The sequence below is a fragment of the Phacochoerus africanus genome, chromosome 3 (genome assembly GCF_016906955.1).
Source record: "Phacochoerus africanus isolate WHEZ1 chromosome 3, ROS_Pafr_v1, whole genome shotgun sequence".
In the NCBI taxonomy this organism is placed as follows: domain Eukaryota; kingdom Metazoa; phylum Chordata; class Mammalia; order Artiodactyla; family Suidae; genus Phacochoerus; species Phacochoerus africanus.
In genome coordinates, this window is record NC_062546.1 from 175,115,856 (window position 1) to 175,132,059 (window position 16,204).

At 37.8% G+C, this 16,204-nt stretch overlaps 1 protein-coding gene across 4 annotated transcripts in view; it reads left to right on the forward strand.

Moving 5' to 3' along the window:
* The window catches only part of ZDBF2 (zinc finger DBF-type containing 2), a 33,604-nt gene that overhangs the window by 6,214 nt on the left and 11,186 nt on the right, over positions 1–16,204 (forward strand). For 3 of the 4 annotated variants that reach the window (XM_047773325.1, XM_047773324.1, XM_047773326.1), the window contains 3 exons: positions 13–93; positions 2,986–3,090; positions 10,236–10,363. In XM_047773325.1, coding sequence (XP_047629281.1) covers positions 3,031–3,090; positions 10,236–10,363 — 188 coding nt within the window. In that variant the 5' untranslated portion in view covers positions 13–93; positions 2,986–3,030. Of the gene's footprint in view, positions 1–12; positions 94–2,985; positions 3,091–6,557; positions 6,835–10,235; positions 10,364–16,204 lie in introns of those variants that run through there. The other variant, XM_047773328.1, reaches the window with a different exon arrangement.

Genomic DNA, 16,204 nt, shown 5'->3' on the forward strand with positions numbered 1-16,204 from the left:
TCTTTATTTCAGAAGCTGGATTAATTGATTTATTTTCCCTAGAAGTGTGAGAAGTCAGAAACTATGAAATTTTCTCATAATAAAAAGTAATAGGTAAGTGAATATAATGAAAGCATTTTGATTTAATGAAGCTTTTCTATTCTAATTGGTTTTAGGGCTATGATTTATTTTCTCTTTTTTTTGCTTCTTAGGACCACACCCGAGGCATATGGAAGTTCCCAGGCTAGGGGTCCAATCAGAGCTGCAGATGTCGGCTTCCACCAATGTCAGATCTGAGCCACATCTGTGACCTACATCACAGCTCATAGCACCGCAGAATCTTTAACCCATTGAGCAAGGCCAGGAATTGAACCTGAGTCCTCATGGATACTAGTCAGGTTCATTACCACTGAGCCGCAACGGGAACTCCTTATGATTTTATTTTTGAACACTGATTTTAATGAGTAAACGTCTGTTGCAGGATGATCTTATGAAAAATTCTTATAACATTATGGGATAATTCTTTTTATATTTTTCAACAGACAAGAATGCTTAAAATAATTAGAATTTAAAAAGTTGATGAAATTATTTTGTACAATTCTATTTTCATTTTCACAAAACAGTAGAAACACTTCATTATTATTATTTTATTTTATTTATTTTTGGTCCTTTGTCTTTTTTGGGGCTGCACCTGCGACATAGGGAGGTTCTCAGGCTAGGGGTCCAGTTGGAGCTACAGCTGCTGGCCTACACCACAACCACAGCGGTGTGGGATCTAAGCCGTGTCTTCGACCTATACCACAGCTCACAGCAACGCCAGATCCCTAACCTACTGAGGCCAGGGATTGAACCCACGACCTCATGGTTACTAGTCAGGTTCGTTAACCAGTGAGCCACTATGGGAACTCCTTATTTTGAATTTGTTACTTAAAATAATAAACTATATACATTTTGTGTCAGTGAATAAATTGGCTTTATATCAAAATTACCTAGATTCTAGGCTCTATTTTCAGATTTACTAAACTCTGAATTCTAGACTTTATTTCCAGATTTACTAAATCAGAATTTGGGGGGCCGATTTTTATATTCAGCCTGATTTGGAAATCACTGCAGTATGTAATGTTGAAGGATTGTGGTTTTTGGAGGGGAGGGTAAAAACTTGGAAACTATTCTTTATTTGTAGTGAAATTTTATTGCACCAGTTGGAAAAAATTCCTCATATTCGTTTGGTTTATGTAATTGTCAGAAAAGAAAGGTCTTTTTTTCCCAGAGGCTCTGTTAGTTACCGTTTTGTTTTTTAGCAATCTTTTTTTTTTGGTAAATTACTTTAAAATCTGCCTCTTTGCAGATTAAGCAGAAAATAAATGTGGTATCTTTTCTCTCATGACAGAGAATAAGATGTTACGTATGGGTGTTCCCATCATGATGCAGTAGAAACAAATCTGACTAGGAACCATGAGGTTGTGGGTTTGATCTCTGGCCTCTCTCAGTGGGTTAAGGATCTGGCGTTGCTATGAGCTGTGGTATAGGTTGCAGACGTGGCTCGGATCTGGCATTGCTATGGCTGTGGTGTAGGCCAGCAGCTGTAGCTCCGATTCAACCCTTAGCCTGGAAACCTTCATATGCCTTGGGTGCGGCTCTAAAAAGACAAAAAAAGAAAAAGATGTTATGTATGACACAGAGTTCACATAATCTGGGATTTTGTGTAGAAAATAATGGGAAAATTAATGAGCTTCATTAGAGTGTAGTAAATACACTAGAGCAACAACTTAGAAATAGTAATTTGTCTTTACAAATTGAGTACTTTACTCAATACTGAATCATTTCTTGATAACTAGCAACTTTTCAGAAAATTAATAAAAAACGCAGTCATCTAGGCTTCAAATATTGGCAACAAATTATTCTTCTAGAAAATGCATAACTCTCAGAGAAAGACAAATATGTATGATATCACTGATATGTGGAATCTGAAAAATAAAACTAGTGACTATTACAAAAAAGAAATAATCACAGATGCAGAGGACAAACTAGTGGTTACCAGCAGGGATAGTATGGAGGAGAAGGGTACCATAGGAGCAGAGGATTAAGCAGTACAAACGACTATGTAAAAAATAGATCGGGTACATAGATGTATAGTACAACACAGGGAATATAGCCAATATTTTATAATAAGTGGAATATAACCTCTAAAAATTGTGAATTGTCCTGTTGTACACCTGAAACATATTTTGTACATCAGCTACACCTCAGTTAAAAAAAGAAGATGCAGCAGTTCCCGTCGTGGCGCAGTGGTTAATGAATCCGACTAGGAACCATGAGGTTGCGGGTTCGGTCCCTGCCCTTGCTCAGTGGGTTAATGATCCGGCGTTGCCGTGAGCTGTGGTGTAGGTTGCAGACGTGGCTCGGATCCCGAGTTGCTGTGGCTCTGGCGTAGGCCGGTGGCTGCAGCTCCGATTGGACCCCTAGCCTGGGAACCTCCATATGCCACGGGAGCGGCCCAAGAAATAGCAGCAACAATAACAACAACAACAACAAAAAGACAAAAAAAAAAAAAAGAAGATGCAGGAGTTCCAGTCGAGGCACAGTGATTAACGAACCCAACTAGGAACCATGAGGTTGCGTGTTGGATCCCTGGCCTTGCTCAGTGGGTTAAGGATCCGGCATTGCCATGAGCTGTGGTGTAGGTTGCAGACACGGCTCGGATCCCGCATTGATGTGGCTCTGGCTCTGGCCAGTGGCTATGGCTCCGATTAGATCCCTAGCCTGGGAACCTCCATATGCCATGGGTGCAGCCCTAGAAAAGACAAAAAAAGACAAAAAAAAAAAGATGTAGAGATCTCATCTCTACTTGAGGCTTTCTGATTAATTCAGTAGCTCATGGTAGCCCTTTCATAATTATTAGAATGGGTAGAACTCAATAAATTTCTGTCCTCTGATATTATCTTAGCTATTTTCCTAATGGTAATAAGGAATTATTGTGATTTTGCCATGTTTCTTTTTTTTCAGTGTGAGTATTCAAAGACAATAGCCACCTGACTTTGGTTATTCAATATGCAGAACAGACAAGGACATTGCAGCTATTGCTGTGTGCCTTATAATAACCTGGAACAGGTGAGTTGATTCTGTTAATATGATTACACTTCAAAGGACCTAGTCATAGCTTTCTCTTCTTTTACATTTTATTAAATTCATTTATTCATTCATCTAACAGACCATATTGAGAATCTACTAATGGGCAAATACTGTTTAACGTTCTAAGGATATGGCCATGAACAAAATCATTTTCCCTCATTCATGAAGCTTACACTTTGATGAAGACAGAAAACAAATAGTCATGTAAATTTAGTACATAACATGTCAGATTGTGATAAATGTTATGCAGAAAATAAAATAGGGAAGAGTGTGTGATTTTAGGTAGGGTGGTCAGCTAAGGTTAAGGAAGTTGCATTTGGAGAGGAGGGGGGGGGTGAGTGAGGCAAGGAAGACAGCGAAAAGAGAAAAGCAAGAAGGAAAAAAGAGAGAGAGAGAGAGATGCAGAGGGAGGGAGGCAGGCGGATGGAAATGGAGTGGAGGGCCGACCGGACCCGGGAACGGAAGGTTAGGGCGAGTATCAAGGGCAGCTGCGCCAAAAGGAACGGAGAGGGTGGGGAGGAGGAAGGACGGGTAGGAGGCTGAGCGGGCACTGCGCGGAAGTGTACATGGTAGTGCCCGAAATGGGAAGGGAGGGAAGGCGCAGCGGAGGAGGCAGGGAGGGACGGGAGCGGAAGGAGGGAGGCGAGGGAAGGGGATGGAGGGATGGGAGGGAAGTCAGGGCATAGGCGAGCGGAAGCGATTCGCGCGTAACTGTGAGGGTATACGGATGCGGAAAGACGTAACCATAGCGGTCCTCAGGGATTTCAAGTGCAAATGGAGGGGCAAAGCGGGGTGTTAGGGCGTGATGAGGAAGGGTAGCGGAAAGGGGGGGAGGGGAGGGTGAGAGATAGGAAGGAGGGAGGGAAGGGGGAGGGGAGGGGGGGGAGAGGAGAGGAGGAGGGAGGGAGGGCAGGGAAGGGGAGAGGGAGGGAGGGAGGGAAGGCAGGGAGGGGGAGGGAAGGAGGAGGGAGGAAGGAGGAAGGGAAGGAGGGAAGGATGAGGAATATCATGTCGTTTCTTCTAAGGAAAGGAAGGAAGGAAGGGAGGGGGGGAGGGGAAGGAGGGAGGGAGGGAGGGAGGAGGAGGAGGAGGAAGGAAGGAGGGAAGGAAGGACCGGAAGAAGGTAATTTCCTTCATTAATGCTTTATTTCTTTCGTTCTTCGGTTCTTTCGTGTATTTCTTTGGTCGTTCATTTAGGTCTTTCTTTTCTTTCATTCTTACTAACGTACTTCATGGCCTTCATTTCTTCTTCGGTCATGCCGCCATTCCCTTCCCTTCCTCCGCAGTCCTTCTCCTTCCTTCCTTCCTTCCTTTTCTTTGCCATGCCTGTGGCATATGGAAGTTCCCGGGCTAGAGGTCGAATCACAGCTGTAGCCGCTGGCCTACACCACATCCACAGCAATATGGTATCCAAGCCGCATCTGCAACCTACACCATAGCTCATGGCAACGCCAGATCCTTAACCCACTGAGCGGGGCCAGGGATGGAATCCTCATCCTCATGGATTCTAGTTGGGTTTTTTAACTACTGAGCCATGAAGGGAACTCCTGGAGCTGAGATTTGAATGAAGTCTAGAGGCCAGACTTGCTTCTACCTGGGGGAAGGATTTCTAGATAGAAGGACCAAGAGCAAGCACAGAAATCCTGAGGCAGAAGGGTGGGAGAGGCCAGTGTGGAGGTCAGATTGGGGGGGTGGATGTTAAGTGTCAGGTGAAGAATTCAGAACATTAGACTTTCTAAGACATTATAAAATAAGGTAAGGACTTTGAATTTTATGCTTTGGTGCACCAAAGTTTTAAATTTTGCTATAGTCGAATTTGTCTTTTTTCTTTTGTTGCTTATGTTTTTGTAGTCATAAAGATTGCCTAATCCAAGATCATGAAGATTTATGTCTATGTTTTCCTCTAAGAGCTTTATCGTTTTAGGTCGTTGATTCCTTTCGAGTTAATTTTTGTATATGGTATGATTTAATTTGCTCTTACAGGTCCTTTTAAAAATATAGCCACATTAGGGGTTAAAACTTTGATAAATGAATTTGGGGGGGAGGGTACATAGTTCAGCGTATAGCAATTACATTGATTGAGTTTTTGGATGTTAAACCAGTATTTCATTCCTGGGATAAATTCTTCCTGGTCATGGTGTATAATCCTTTTTATGTGTTTTTGGATTTGACTTGCTAGTATTTTGTTGAGGACTTTTGCGTCTATATTCATAAGGTATATTTTCTGTAGCTTTTTTCCCGATGTGACTTCCTTGGTTTTGGTATCAGGGTAATGCTGGCTTCATAGAATGAATTGAATAGTATCCTTTTCTCTTCCTTTTCTTGGAAAGGTTTGTAAAGCATCATGTATGGGAATTTTGAAATAAGTATTAGAAGAGACTCAAGTTTTTCTTCAGGGGAATTTAGGGTCACAGGTGTCAGGTGAAGCTCTGGTTCTCCTAGTACTAAACTGTTTCATCTTAGATGATATCTAAGACATGTTTATAATATATAAAATTTCGCTATTTAGTGGCATTTTTTTTTTGCTTAATGATCTAATAATCACTCAAATTCACACTAAGGAAAAGTTTGTGGGTTTTGTTGTTGTTGTTGTTACACCCACAGCATGTGGAAGTTCCTAGGCCAAGGATTGAACCCGCGACACAGCAGTGACCCATGCTATAGCAGTGGCAACACTGGATCCTGAACCTGCTGAGCCACCAAGAAATTGTAGGAAAAGTTTTTATTATTGTGATTCCCACACCTCTGCCTTTTTAAAGAAGAAATAACTTTTTAATGCTGGTTAGAAACATGGGGAGATAGATAATAAATTGTAAGCTCTCTTTAATATTTCTCTCATGAATGATAAATTATATCATCATTTGAATGGAAGATTATTTGTTGAACTTTTGATAATGATAGAACATATTTATGCTTTAACTACAAGTTCTATTCAATAAGCATTCAGTATAATTTTTTTTTTTTTTGTCTTTTTGCTATTTCTTTGGGCCGCTTCCGCGGCATATGGAGGTTCCCAGGCTAGGGGTCTAATCGGAGCTGTAGCCACCGGCCTACGCCAGAGCCACAGCAACGCGGGATCCGAGCCACGTCTGCAACCTACACCACAGCTCACAGCAACGCCGGATCGTTAACCCACTGAGCAAGGGCAGGGACCGAACCCGCAACCTCATGGTTCCTAGTCGGATTCGTTAACCACTCCGCCACGATGGGAACTCCCAGTATAATTTTTTTGCCTAAGGTTTAAGATAATTTTTAGACATTTGGATATTCCTGTACTAAACTGACATTTTAAAAAATTCTGTTGTTGATAGCCAAGGTAATTTGTACTAACTTTGAAAGCTTGGAGTTTCCTGGTGGTACACCAGGGCCAAAAAAAAAACACCTTGAAAAAAATACACACACACACACACACACATATGTATATTTAAAGCTTTGGATAACTATTAAGGAAATGAAGACATAGGGGCCCAAATCTAGCTAAATATTGAACAGAATATTCAACAAGAATAGCGGAAGCCAAGAGAAAGAAAACAACTGCTAACTTAGAATTCTATACTCAATAAATAAGGTGAAATAAAATGTTTTCGGGAAATAAAAATTAAGTTAATCTGTCACCAGCAGATCCTCACTAAAGGAAAGACTATAAAGAGTTCTACAGGTAGAAAGAAAATGATTCCAGCTGGAAGCTCAGAGATGCAGGAGGGCACTAAGAATAATGGAAAGGTAAATGGGTAGACAATCTAAATGAATAATATCTTGTGAAATTAACAATGGTGGCATGTAAATTGGAAGGGGAGTAAATTGGGTTGTTCCTAAGGACTTTCCATTATTCAAGAAGAGAGTAAAAGTAACAAGTGATTTTAGACTCTTAACTAGTTAAGGTTACATGTTATAATCTATTACCACCAATAGAGCAGCAAAAAAGTCTATGTAAAATGTCAATCTTTATAGTCTATATAAAATAAGAATAATAAAAAATAGTCCACAAAAAAACAAGAAAGAAGAGGAATAGGGACATTGTATAGGCAAGAACAGAATAATGAAACAAATTTTGCAATGAAAGGTTAGGAATTCCCATTGTGGCTCATTGGGTTAAGAACCTGACAAGTGTCCATGAGGATATGGGTTCGATCTCTGGCCTCGCTCAGTGGGTTAAAGTATCCAGCATTGCCGCAAGCTGTGGTATAGGTTGAGGATGTTGCTCAGATCTGGTGTTGCTGTGGCTGTGGTATAGACTGGCAGCTACGGCTCCAATTCCACCCCTAGCCTGGGAACTTCCTAATGCCTTGGGTGTGGTCCTAAAAGACAAAAAAAAAGAAAAAAAAAGGAAAAAAGAGAAGAGAAAAACTGAGTAAGTAGCAGGTAGCACCTTCTCTAACTTTGTTGCCCAAGAAGAGGCCAGCACTTAATTGAGAGAAGGTACCATCTTAGCACTTACTGAATATAAGTAGATAATATTAAAAATAATGAATAAATGCCATAAAAAATGAAAGATTAATTACAGATATACCAGTAATACATTAAGTGAAAATAGATTTGATGCTTGGATTAAACTGTATTCAATATTTTATCAGAGGTCCTAGCCTGGGAAACATGGAAAGAAAAAGAAAATAAAATGATAAAGACTGGATAAAAAGAAATAAAACTGCTACTATTTTTACATAGTGTGATTGTGCACAAAGAAAATCCCAAAGATGTCTAGATGAACTATTAGAATTGATAAGTGATTGTAAAAACATTTTGGGCCAACATAAAAGAAAATTGTCTTAGAGTTCCCACTGTGGTGCAGTGGGTCGAGGATCCAGTGATGTTTCTGCAGTGATACGGGTCTGATTCCTAGCCTGGCACAGTGGGTTAAGGGTCCATCATTGCTACAGCTGTGGTGTAGGTCACAGATGCAGTTGGGATTTGATCCCTGGCCTGGGAAATTCCATATACTGCAGGCATGGCTGAGGAAAAAAAAAAAAAGGAAATGTCTTTTTGGTCATGCCTGTGGCACGTGGAAGTTCCTGGGCCAGGGATCAAATCTGAGCCACAGCAGTGACAACACCAAATCCATAACCATTAGGTCATCAGGAAATTAAAAATTGTCTTTTTATATATAAACACCACATAAAAAATTAGATTTAAAAAAGATATTAACAACAACATTGAAAAGCATCAACTCTTGGGAGTTCCCATTGTGGCTCAGTGGTAACAAGCCCAACTGGTATCCATGAGGATGCGGGTTTGATTCCTGGTCCTACTCAGTGGGTTGGGGTTCTGGCATTGCCATGAGCTGCAGTGTGGGTTGAAGACGAGGCTCAGATCTGGTATTGCTGTGGCTGTGGCATAGGCTGGCAGCTACAGGTCCCATTTGACCCCTAGCATGGGAACCTCCATATGCCTTGGGTGCAGCTCTAAAAAGATAAAAAAAACAAAAACAAAAACAAAAAAACCATTAACTCTTAAGAACTATATAGAACAGAATATGTATACGATCTTTACACAGAAAACTAAACATTGAGAAAAATTTAAGAAAAATTAAGTAATTGGTATGATATACCATGTTCATGGATTGGAAAAATCAATGTGAACATGTCAGTTCTGCTCAAAGTGATATGTTGATTCAATGAAAGTCTAATAAAAATTCCAGCAGTTTTTTAAAAAATAAAAAGCAGCCAATTCTAAAAATATATATGGACATGCCAAAGACCAAGAAGAACTAGGATAATCTTAAAGAAGAACAAAGTCAGAGGACTTACTGTACCAGATATAAAACTTATTATTATAGTATAGTGATTAAGATAATGCAAAGTTAGAGAGACCATGGAAATAAACCAGAAATTCCAGAAACAGTCATATATATGTGGATATTTGATTTTTGATAAAGATGGCGCTAAAGAGCAGTGAGGACATGACTTTCTTCAGTAAGTGATACTGGGTCAATTTTATATCCATGTATGGAAAAATGAAATTTTACCGCTAACTCATCCTGGGTACAAAAACCAGTTTCAAATAGACTGTATATGTAACTATTGTAGATAAAACAATAAAGCTTTAGAAACAAATAGGAGAAAATCTTCATGACTTTGAGGTGGTGGAGAGAGATTTTTAAACTAGTCACAAAAAACACTGGCAAAGAAAAAAATTGGTAAATTGGACTGCAGTGAAGTTAAGAAACAAGAGGAGATGACTAAGAAAGTGTAAATGTACCTTATAATTATTCCTGGGAAAGATGTTGGAATTACTTGGTGTCTGTGTGTGTGCACCAATATAACTTTAATTTTTTTTTTTTTACTATCGTATAAATAGCCTTAATTGTTAGCAGCGGGAGGTGGAAGAGGAAGAACACCTTTGGCTCCTTGGGTGGCTCCATAGACTTGGTCACAGCCCTCCAATATAACTTTATTTATGAATCCTCCAAATGCACACATGAAAGTGAAAAGACAGGCCACACAAAGGAAGATGATATAGATCTTCCTAAGTTTATGATGGGATTACATCCTGACTGTAATCTGAAAATATCTTAAATTGAAAATGCATTTAATAACCTAACTAGATGAATAGCAGAACTTAGCCTGTCCTACCCTAAAAGTGCTCAGAACACTTATATTAGCCTATAGTTGTGCAAAATCATTTAATGCAAAGCCTATTGTATAATAATTGAATAGCTCATGTAATCTATTGAATTCCATAATGAAAATGAAAACCAGATAGTTATGTGGGTATAGAATGGTTGTAAGTGTATAGGTTGTTGACCCTCCTGATAATAGGGGCACAGGTTATGACCTGGTCACTTTTCTTCCCTTCCTACCTTTCCTATGTGTGTTCTTTCTTACATCCTTGTTGTACAGGAGTCCTTTTTACCAGTTCCCAGTTAGTTTTCAGTGAGAATCGTTCCACATGTAGATGTGTTTTTGATGTGTTTTTTGGGGTGAGGGGGGAGTAAGCTCTATGTCCTCTAATACCCACATTGATTCAAGTTCCCCTTATGGTTTCAGATGAATATTTTAGAATTGCTTTATAGAAAGGGTATTATCAATTTATACATCTACCAGGAGTATAATAAATCTATATTTTGATACTCTCATTACTGAGGATTACCCATTTAAAAATATTCATTTTCTTTTTGCTTTACATAGCATATGTCCAGTGATCAGCACAGATACTTGACCACACAGAGTAGACAACGGAGGGGTACCACTAGTTTGATGGAACGTTTCTTACAGGATGTACTGCAGCACCACCCATGTCATTATCAAGAAAGCGGGTAAAGTAACTGCCTGAAATAATATTAGTACACAGTTATATGTTACAGCAGATGTTTGTGTTAATGTTCCAGTATTTCTTAAATTGAATCTTTGAATCACAGAATAAAGTTAAATTTTATCTAGTAACTTCCTTAATTTTTTTTTTTTAATTTTGGCTTTTTAGGGCTGCACCCCTGGCATATGGAAATTCCTGGGCTAGGGGCTGAATTGGAGCTACCACAGCAGCTCAGGATCTGAGCCTTGTCTGTGACCTACACCACAGCTCAGGGCAACGCTGGACCCCTGACCCACTGAGTGAGGCCAGGGATCGAACCTGCATTCTCACGGATGCTAGTAGGATTTGTTTCTGCTGCACCACAACAGGAATTCCCTATTTCTTAAAATTAAAAAAAAAATAGTCTTAGCCCAATAAATAATTATATGTCATGAAGGTGTTTTGTGAGGATGTCATAGGATTAAGCAGGGGGAAAACGTAGGAGCAAATTACCAAGTAATCAAGTAAGGGTAGTCAAAGTAAAAATTAGGTCAGTTTCACATTAATAGAACTATCTGTTAACTCTTTGCTCTTCTATTAGAACTGGCTCTTTTTATAACTTGTTAGTAGTGTAATAGCTTACTCTTAAATTTTTAATAAAAATAAATATTTTGATATCATTTAAAAGTTAATGTCCCATGTTAAAGAAAAACTGAAGTTAAGGCAAAATAGATCTTTAGCACATCTGTGCAGAATTAATTGAGCTCAGTATCACCAGTAGGAAAAAAGATAAACTTTTGAATGCCCTGTAAGTCACCAGCCTAGAAATTAACAAATGGTGAGAAAGTTTTAATGGAGAAAAATTAGGAAAAAAATGTGGTTTCTTAACTGGTAGAAAGATGGAATTAGCTTATCTTGGGGTCAGTATAAATTTCCAGTTTTTATACAAACAATGCTTCAGCAAACATATATATATATACACACACACACATATATATATGCAATTCTTTCTGGGGACTAGATTCCTAGAGTTTGAATTTTTGGGCTAAAGTTTATGGACTTCAAAAATATTTTTACTTTTTAACTTTTCATTTGGGAGTAATTTCAGGCTTACAAAATTTAGTTGCAAGGAATTCTTGTGTAACTTTCACCTAGCTTCCCCAAATGTTAAATCTGAAATAACCATAGTATAGTGATCAAATCCATGAAATTACATTGATAATGATACTGTTTATAAATCTGGTTCAGATTTTGTTACTTCCCTTGCTAATGTCCTTTGTTTGGGCCAGGATTCAATCTAGGACCACACATTGCATTGAGTTGTCACCTCTTCTTACTCTCCCTTAATCATGAGTTGTTTCTCAGTCTGTCTTTGCTTTCAAGACCACGGTACTTTTTACCATATTGGCCAGTTATTTTGTATTTATTACTGAGTTTGGATATGCCTGATGTTTCCTCCTGATAAAACTTAGGTAATGCATTTTGGATAAGAATAAATTATAGGTGATGGTTGTGCCCTTCTCAGTGTATCAAATCGGGAGACCTGTGATGTTGGTTTGTTACATTGATGGTGAGGTGGACTTGGACTGCTTGATTAAGGTGGCCTCTCCACCACAAAGTTACTATTTTTCCGTGTTGTAATTAATAAGACACTTGTGGGGAAGTACATTGAGACTATATAAATACCCTGTTTCTCATCTTATTTTTACCCACTTATTTTAAGCATTCATTGATGATTCATCCCTGAAACAGTAGTTATGTGTATTAATCATAATTCTGCCATTAAGAAGAGCTTTCTTGTTTCCTCATTTAGTTATCTGTTTATATCATTTTTAAGTCATGAGTGTGTCTTTTATTCAGTGTGTTTTGATCCATTACGATTATGTATTTTGTTGCTCAGATTGTATATGAAAAAATTTAATTCTTTAAAATTAAAAAAATTTTATTTTATTTTATTTAACTCAGTGAATATTTTAAGTGAAGTATAGTTGCTGTACAATATTTTATGTTGCAGATGTACAATTTTGTGATTCATAATTTTTTATTTTTTATTTTTTCTGTTTTTATTTGTAGTTGATTCATAATTTTTAAATGGTATATTCCATTTCTAGTTATTATAAAATATTGGCTAATTACCCATATTGTACAATTTATCCTTGTAGCTTATTTTATACCTAAGAGTTTACACCTCTTACTTCCCTACCCCTATTGCTCCTCCCCCCTTCCATCTCCCCACTGTTCTCTATATCTGAGTTGGCTTCTTTTTTGTTGTATTCACTAGTTTGATGTATTTCAACATGTAAGTGATATCATACTACACTTGTCTCTGTCTAACTTATTTAGCATAATGCCCTCCAAGTCTGTTCTTGTTGCTTCAAATGACAAAATTTCTTTCTTTGTCATGGCTGAGTAGTATTTTAGTGTGTGTGTGTGTGTGTGTGTGTGTGTGTGTGTGTGTATTTCACATCTTCTTTATCCAGTCATGGCATAGATGGACACTTAAATTGCTTCCGTATCTTGGTAATTGTAAATGGTGCTGATATGAACATTGGAATGCATGTATCTTTTCAAATTATTGCTTTTTCTTTTTTTCGGATATACACCCAGGAGTGGAATTATGGTAGTTCTAATTTTAGTTTTTTGGAAACCTCCATAGTGTTTTCCACAGAGTCTGCACCAAATTGCATTCCTACCAACAGTGTATGAGGGTTTTCTTTTCTCCATATCCTCACCAACATTTTTTCTGTTTGTGTTTTTTTGGTGATAGCCATTCTGACAGGTGAGGTGATATCTCTTTTTGGTGTCAACTGGCATTTCCCTGATGATTAGTCATGTTGAGCATCTTTTCATGTGCCTGTTGGCCATCTGCATTTCTTCTTTGGAAAAATATCTATGCAGTTCTTCTGCCCTTTTTAAAATCATGTTGTTTTTTTAGCCACACCCATGGTATGCAGAAGTTTCTGGGTCAGGAATCGAATCTGAGCCACAGCAGTGATAATGTCAAATCCTTAACCACTAGGCCTCCAGGGAACTCCCATATTATTTGTTTTTTTTTTTGTTGTTGTTGTCGAATTGTATGAGCTGTCTATTTAAGTCAGATATCGATCCCTTATTGGTCATATATCATTTGCAGATATTTTCTCTGATTCAGTAGATTGTCTTGTCATTTTGTCTATGGGTTTCCTTTCCTATTCAAAAGCTTTTAAGTTTAATTAGGTCCCATTTATTTATTTTTGCCTTTCTTTTGTTGGCTTTAGAAGCCAGATCCAAAAACTATTGCTATAATTTATGTCAGAATGTCCTGCCTATGTTTTCCTCCAGGAGTATTATTGTATCTGGTCTTAACATTTGGGTCTTTAAACCATATTGAGTTTATTTTTGTGTATGGTGCTAGAGAAAGTTCTTTTTTCTTTTTTGGCTGCCCCGTGGCATATGGAGTTTCCAGACCTGGGATCAGACCTGAGCCACAGTTGCAACTTACACTGCAGCTCTGACAAGGTGGATCCTTTAATCCACTGTGCTGGGTGAAGGATCTAACCTGCATCCTGGCACAGCAGAGACACCGCCAATCCTGTGGTGCTACAGTGAGAACTCCAGAGAATGTTCTTTTTTTTCATTTTAAAAAGTTTTATTGAAGTATAGTTGATTTACAATGCTGTGATAATTTCTGCTGTACAATAAAGTGATTCAGTTATACATGTACACACATACATTCTCTTTCAGATTCTTTCCCAACATAGGTTATCACAGAATATTGGTTAGAGTTCTCTGTGTTATACAGCAGATCCCTGTTGGCCAGTCATTTCATATATGACAGTGCACATATGTCAATCTCAAACCCTCAGTCCATCCTTTCCCCCATCACCTGTCCCTTTTGGTAACCTTACGTTTTTCTAAGTCTGTGAGTCTGTTTCTCTTCTGCAAATAAGTTCATTTGTATCCTTTTTTCTTTTTAGATTCCACATATAAGTGATATCATATGATGTTTGTCTTTCACTGTCTGACTTAACTTCACTTAGTATGATAATTTCTAGGTCCATCCATGTTGCCTCAAATGGTATCATTTCATTCTTTTTTATGGCTAATATTCCATTGTGTATATGTGCCACATCTTCTTTACCCATTCCTCCTTCAGTGGACATTTAGGTTGCTTCCATGTTTGGGCTATTATAAAGAGTGCTGCAATGAACATTGGGGTGCATGTATCTTTTTGAGTTGTGGTTTTCTCCAGATAGATGCCCAGGAGAGGGATTGCTGGATCATATGGCCAAGAATATTCTAATTTCATTCTTTTTACATATAGCTGTCCAATTTTCCCAGGACTACTTATTGAAGAGACTGTCTTTTCTCCATTGTATATTCTTGCCTACAGTGCCATAAATTAACAGACTATGTGAGTTCCATTAATCTGTGTATCTGCTTTTATGCCAGTACCATACTGTTTTGATTACTGTAGGTTTGTAGTAGAGTGAAGCCTGGAAGGATTATACCTCCAGCTCTATGCTTTTTTTCTCAAGATTATTTTGGCTTCTTGGTGTTTCCGTACAGATTTAAATTCCGTACAGATTTAAATTTTTTTGTTCTAGTTCTGTGAAAATGCCATTGGTATTTGGATAGGGATTGCTTTGAATCTGTAGCTTGCCTTGGGTAGTGTGGTCATTTTAACAATATTAATACTTCCAATTCAAGAACACAATATATTTTTTCTATCTGTTTATGTTGTCTTCAGTTTCTTTCATCAGTGTCTTGCAGTTTTCCAAGTACACGCCTTTCACGTTATAGGTTGGTATATTTCTAGATATTTTATTCTCTATGATGTGATGGTAAATGGAATTATTTTCTTAATTTATCTATCTGATGGTTGTTGTTAGTGTATAGAAATGCAATAGATTTATGTATATTAATCTTATATCCTGCTACTTTGCTGAATCCATTGATGAACTCTAGCAGTTTTCTGGTGGTGTTTTTTGGATTTTCTGTGTGTAGTATCATGCTATCTGCAAGTAGGACAGTTATACTTTTTCCTTTCCAATTTGAATTTCTTTTTTTTCTTTTTCTTGTTGGATTTCTGTAGCTAAGACTTCCAAAGTTATGTTGAATAAAAGTGGTGAGAGTGAGCATCCTTGTCTTGTTCCTGATCTTAGCAGAAATGCTTCAGCTTTTCACTGTTGAGTATGATGTTGGCAGTGGGTTTGTCATATAGGGCCTTTATCATGTAGAGGTTTGTTCCCTTTATGCCCACTTTCTGGAGAGTTTTTATCATAAATGGTTGTTGAATTTTATCAAAAGTTTTTTTTTTCTGCAGCTATTGAGATGATCATATGGTTTTTATTCTTCAGTTTGTTAATGTGGTGCATCACAATGATTGATTTGAAAATGTCAAACCATCCTTGCATCCCTAGGAAATATCCCACTTGATCGTGATGTATGATCCTTTTAATGAATTGTTGGATTTGATTTGTAAGTATTTTGTTGAGGATTTTTGCACATCTGGTCATTAGTGATATTGGCCTATAATTTTCTTTTTTTTGTGATATCTTTGGTTTTGATATCAGGATGGTGCTGGCCTTGAAGAGTGAGTTTGGAAGTGTTTTTTCTTCTAACCTTACACCTAGAGGATCTAGAGAAAGAAGAACAAACAAAACCCAAGGTTACTAAAAGGAAAGTCATCATAAAAATCAGAGCAGAAATAAATGAAATAGAAAATTAAAAACTTGAAAAAAATCAATGAAACTAAAAGCCGATTCCTTGAAAAGATAAACAAAATTGATAAACCTTTAGCCAAATTCAGGTGAAAGGGAAAGGCCCCAAATCAATAAAATCAGAAATGAAAAAGGAGAAGTTACAGCTGACACAACAGAAATAC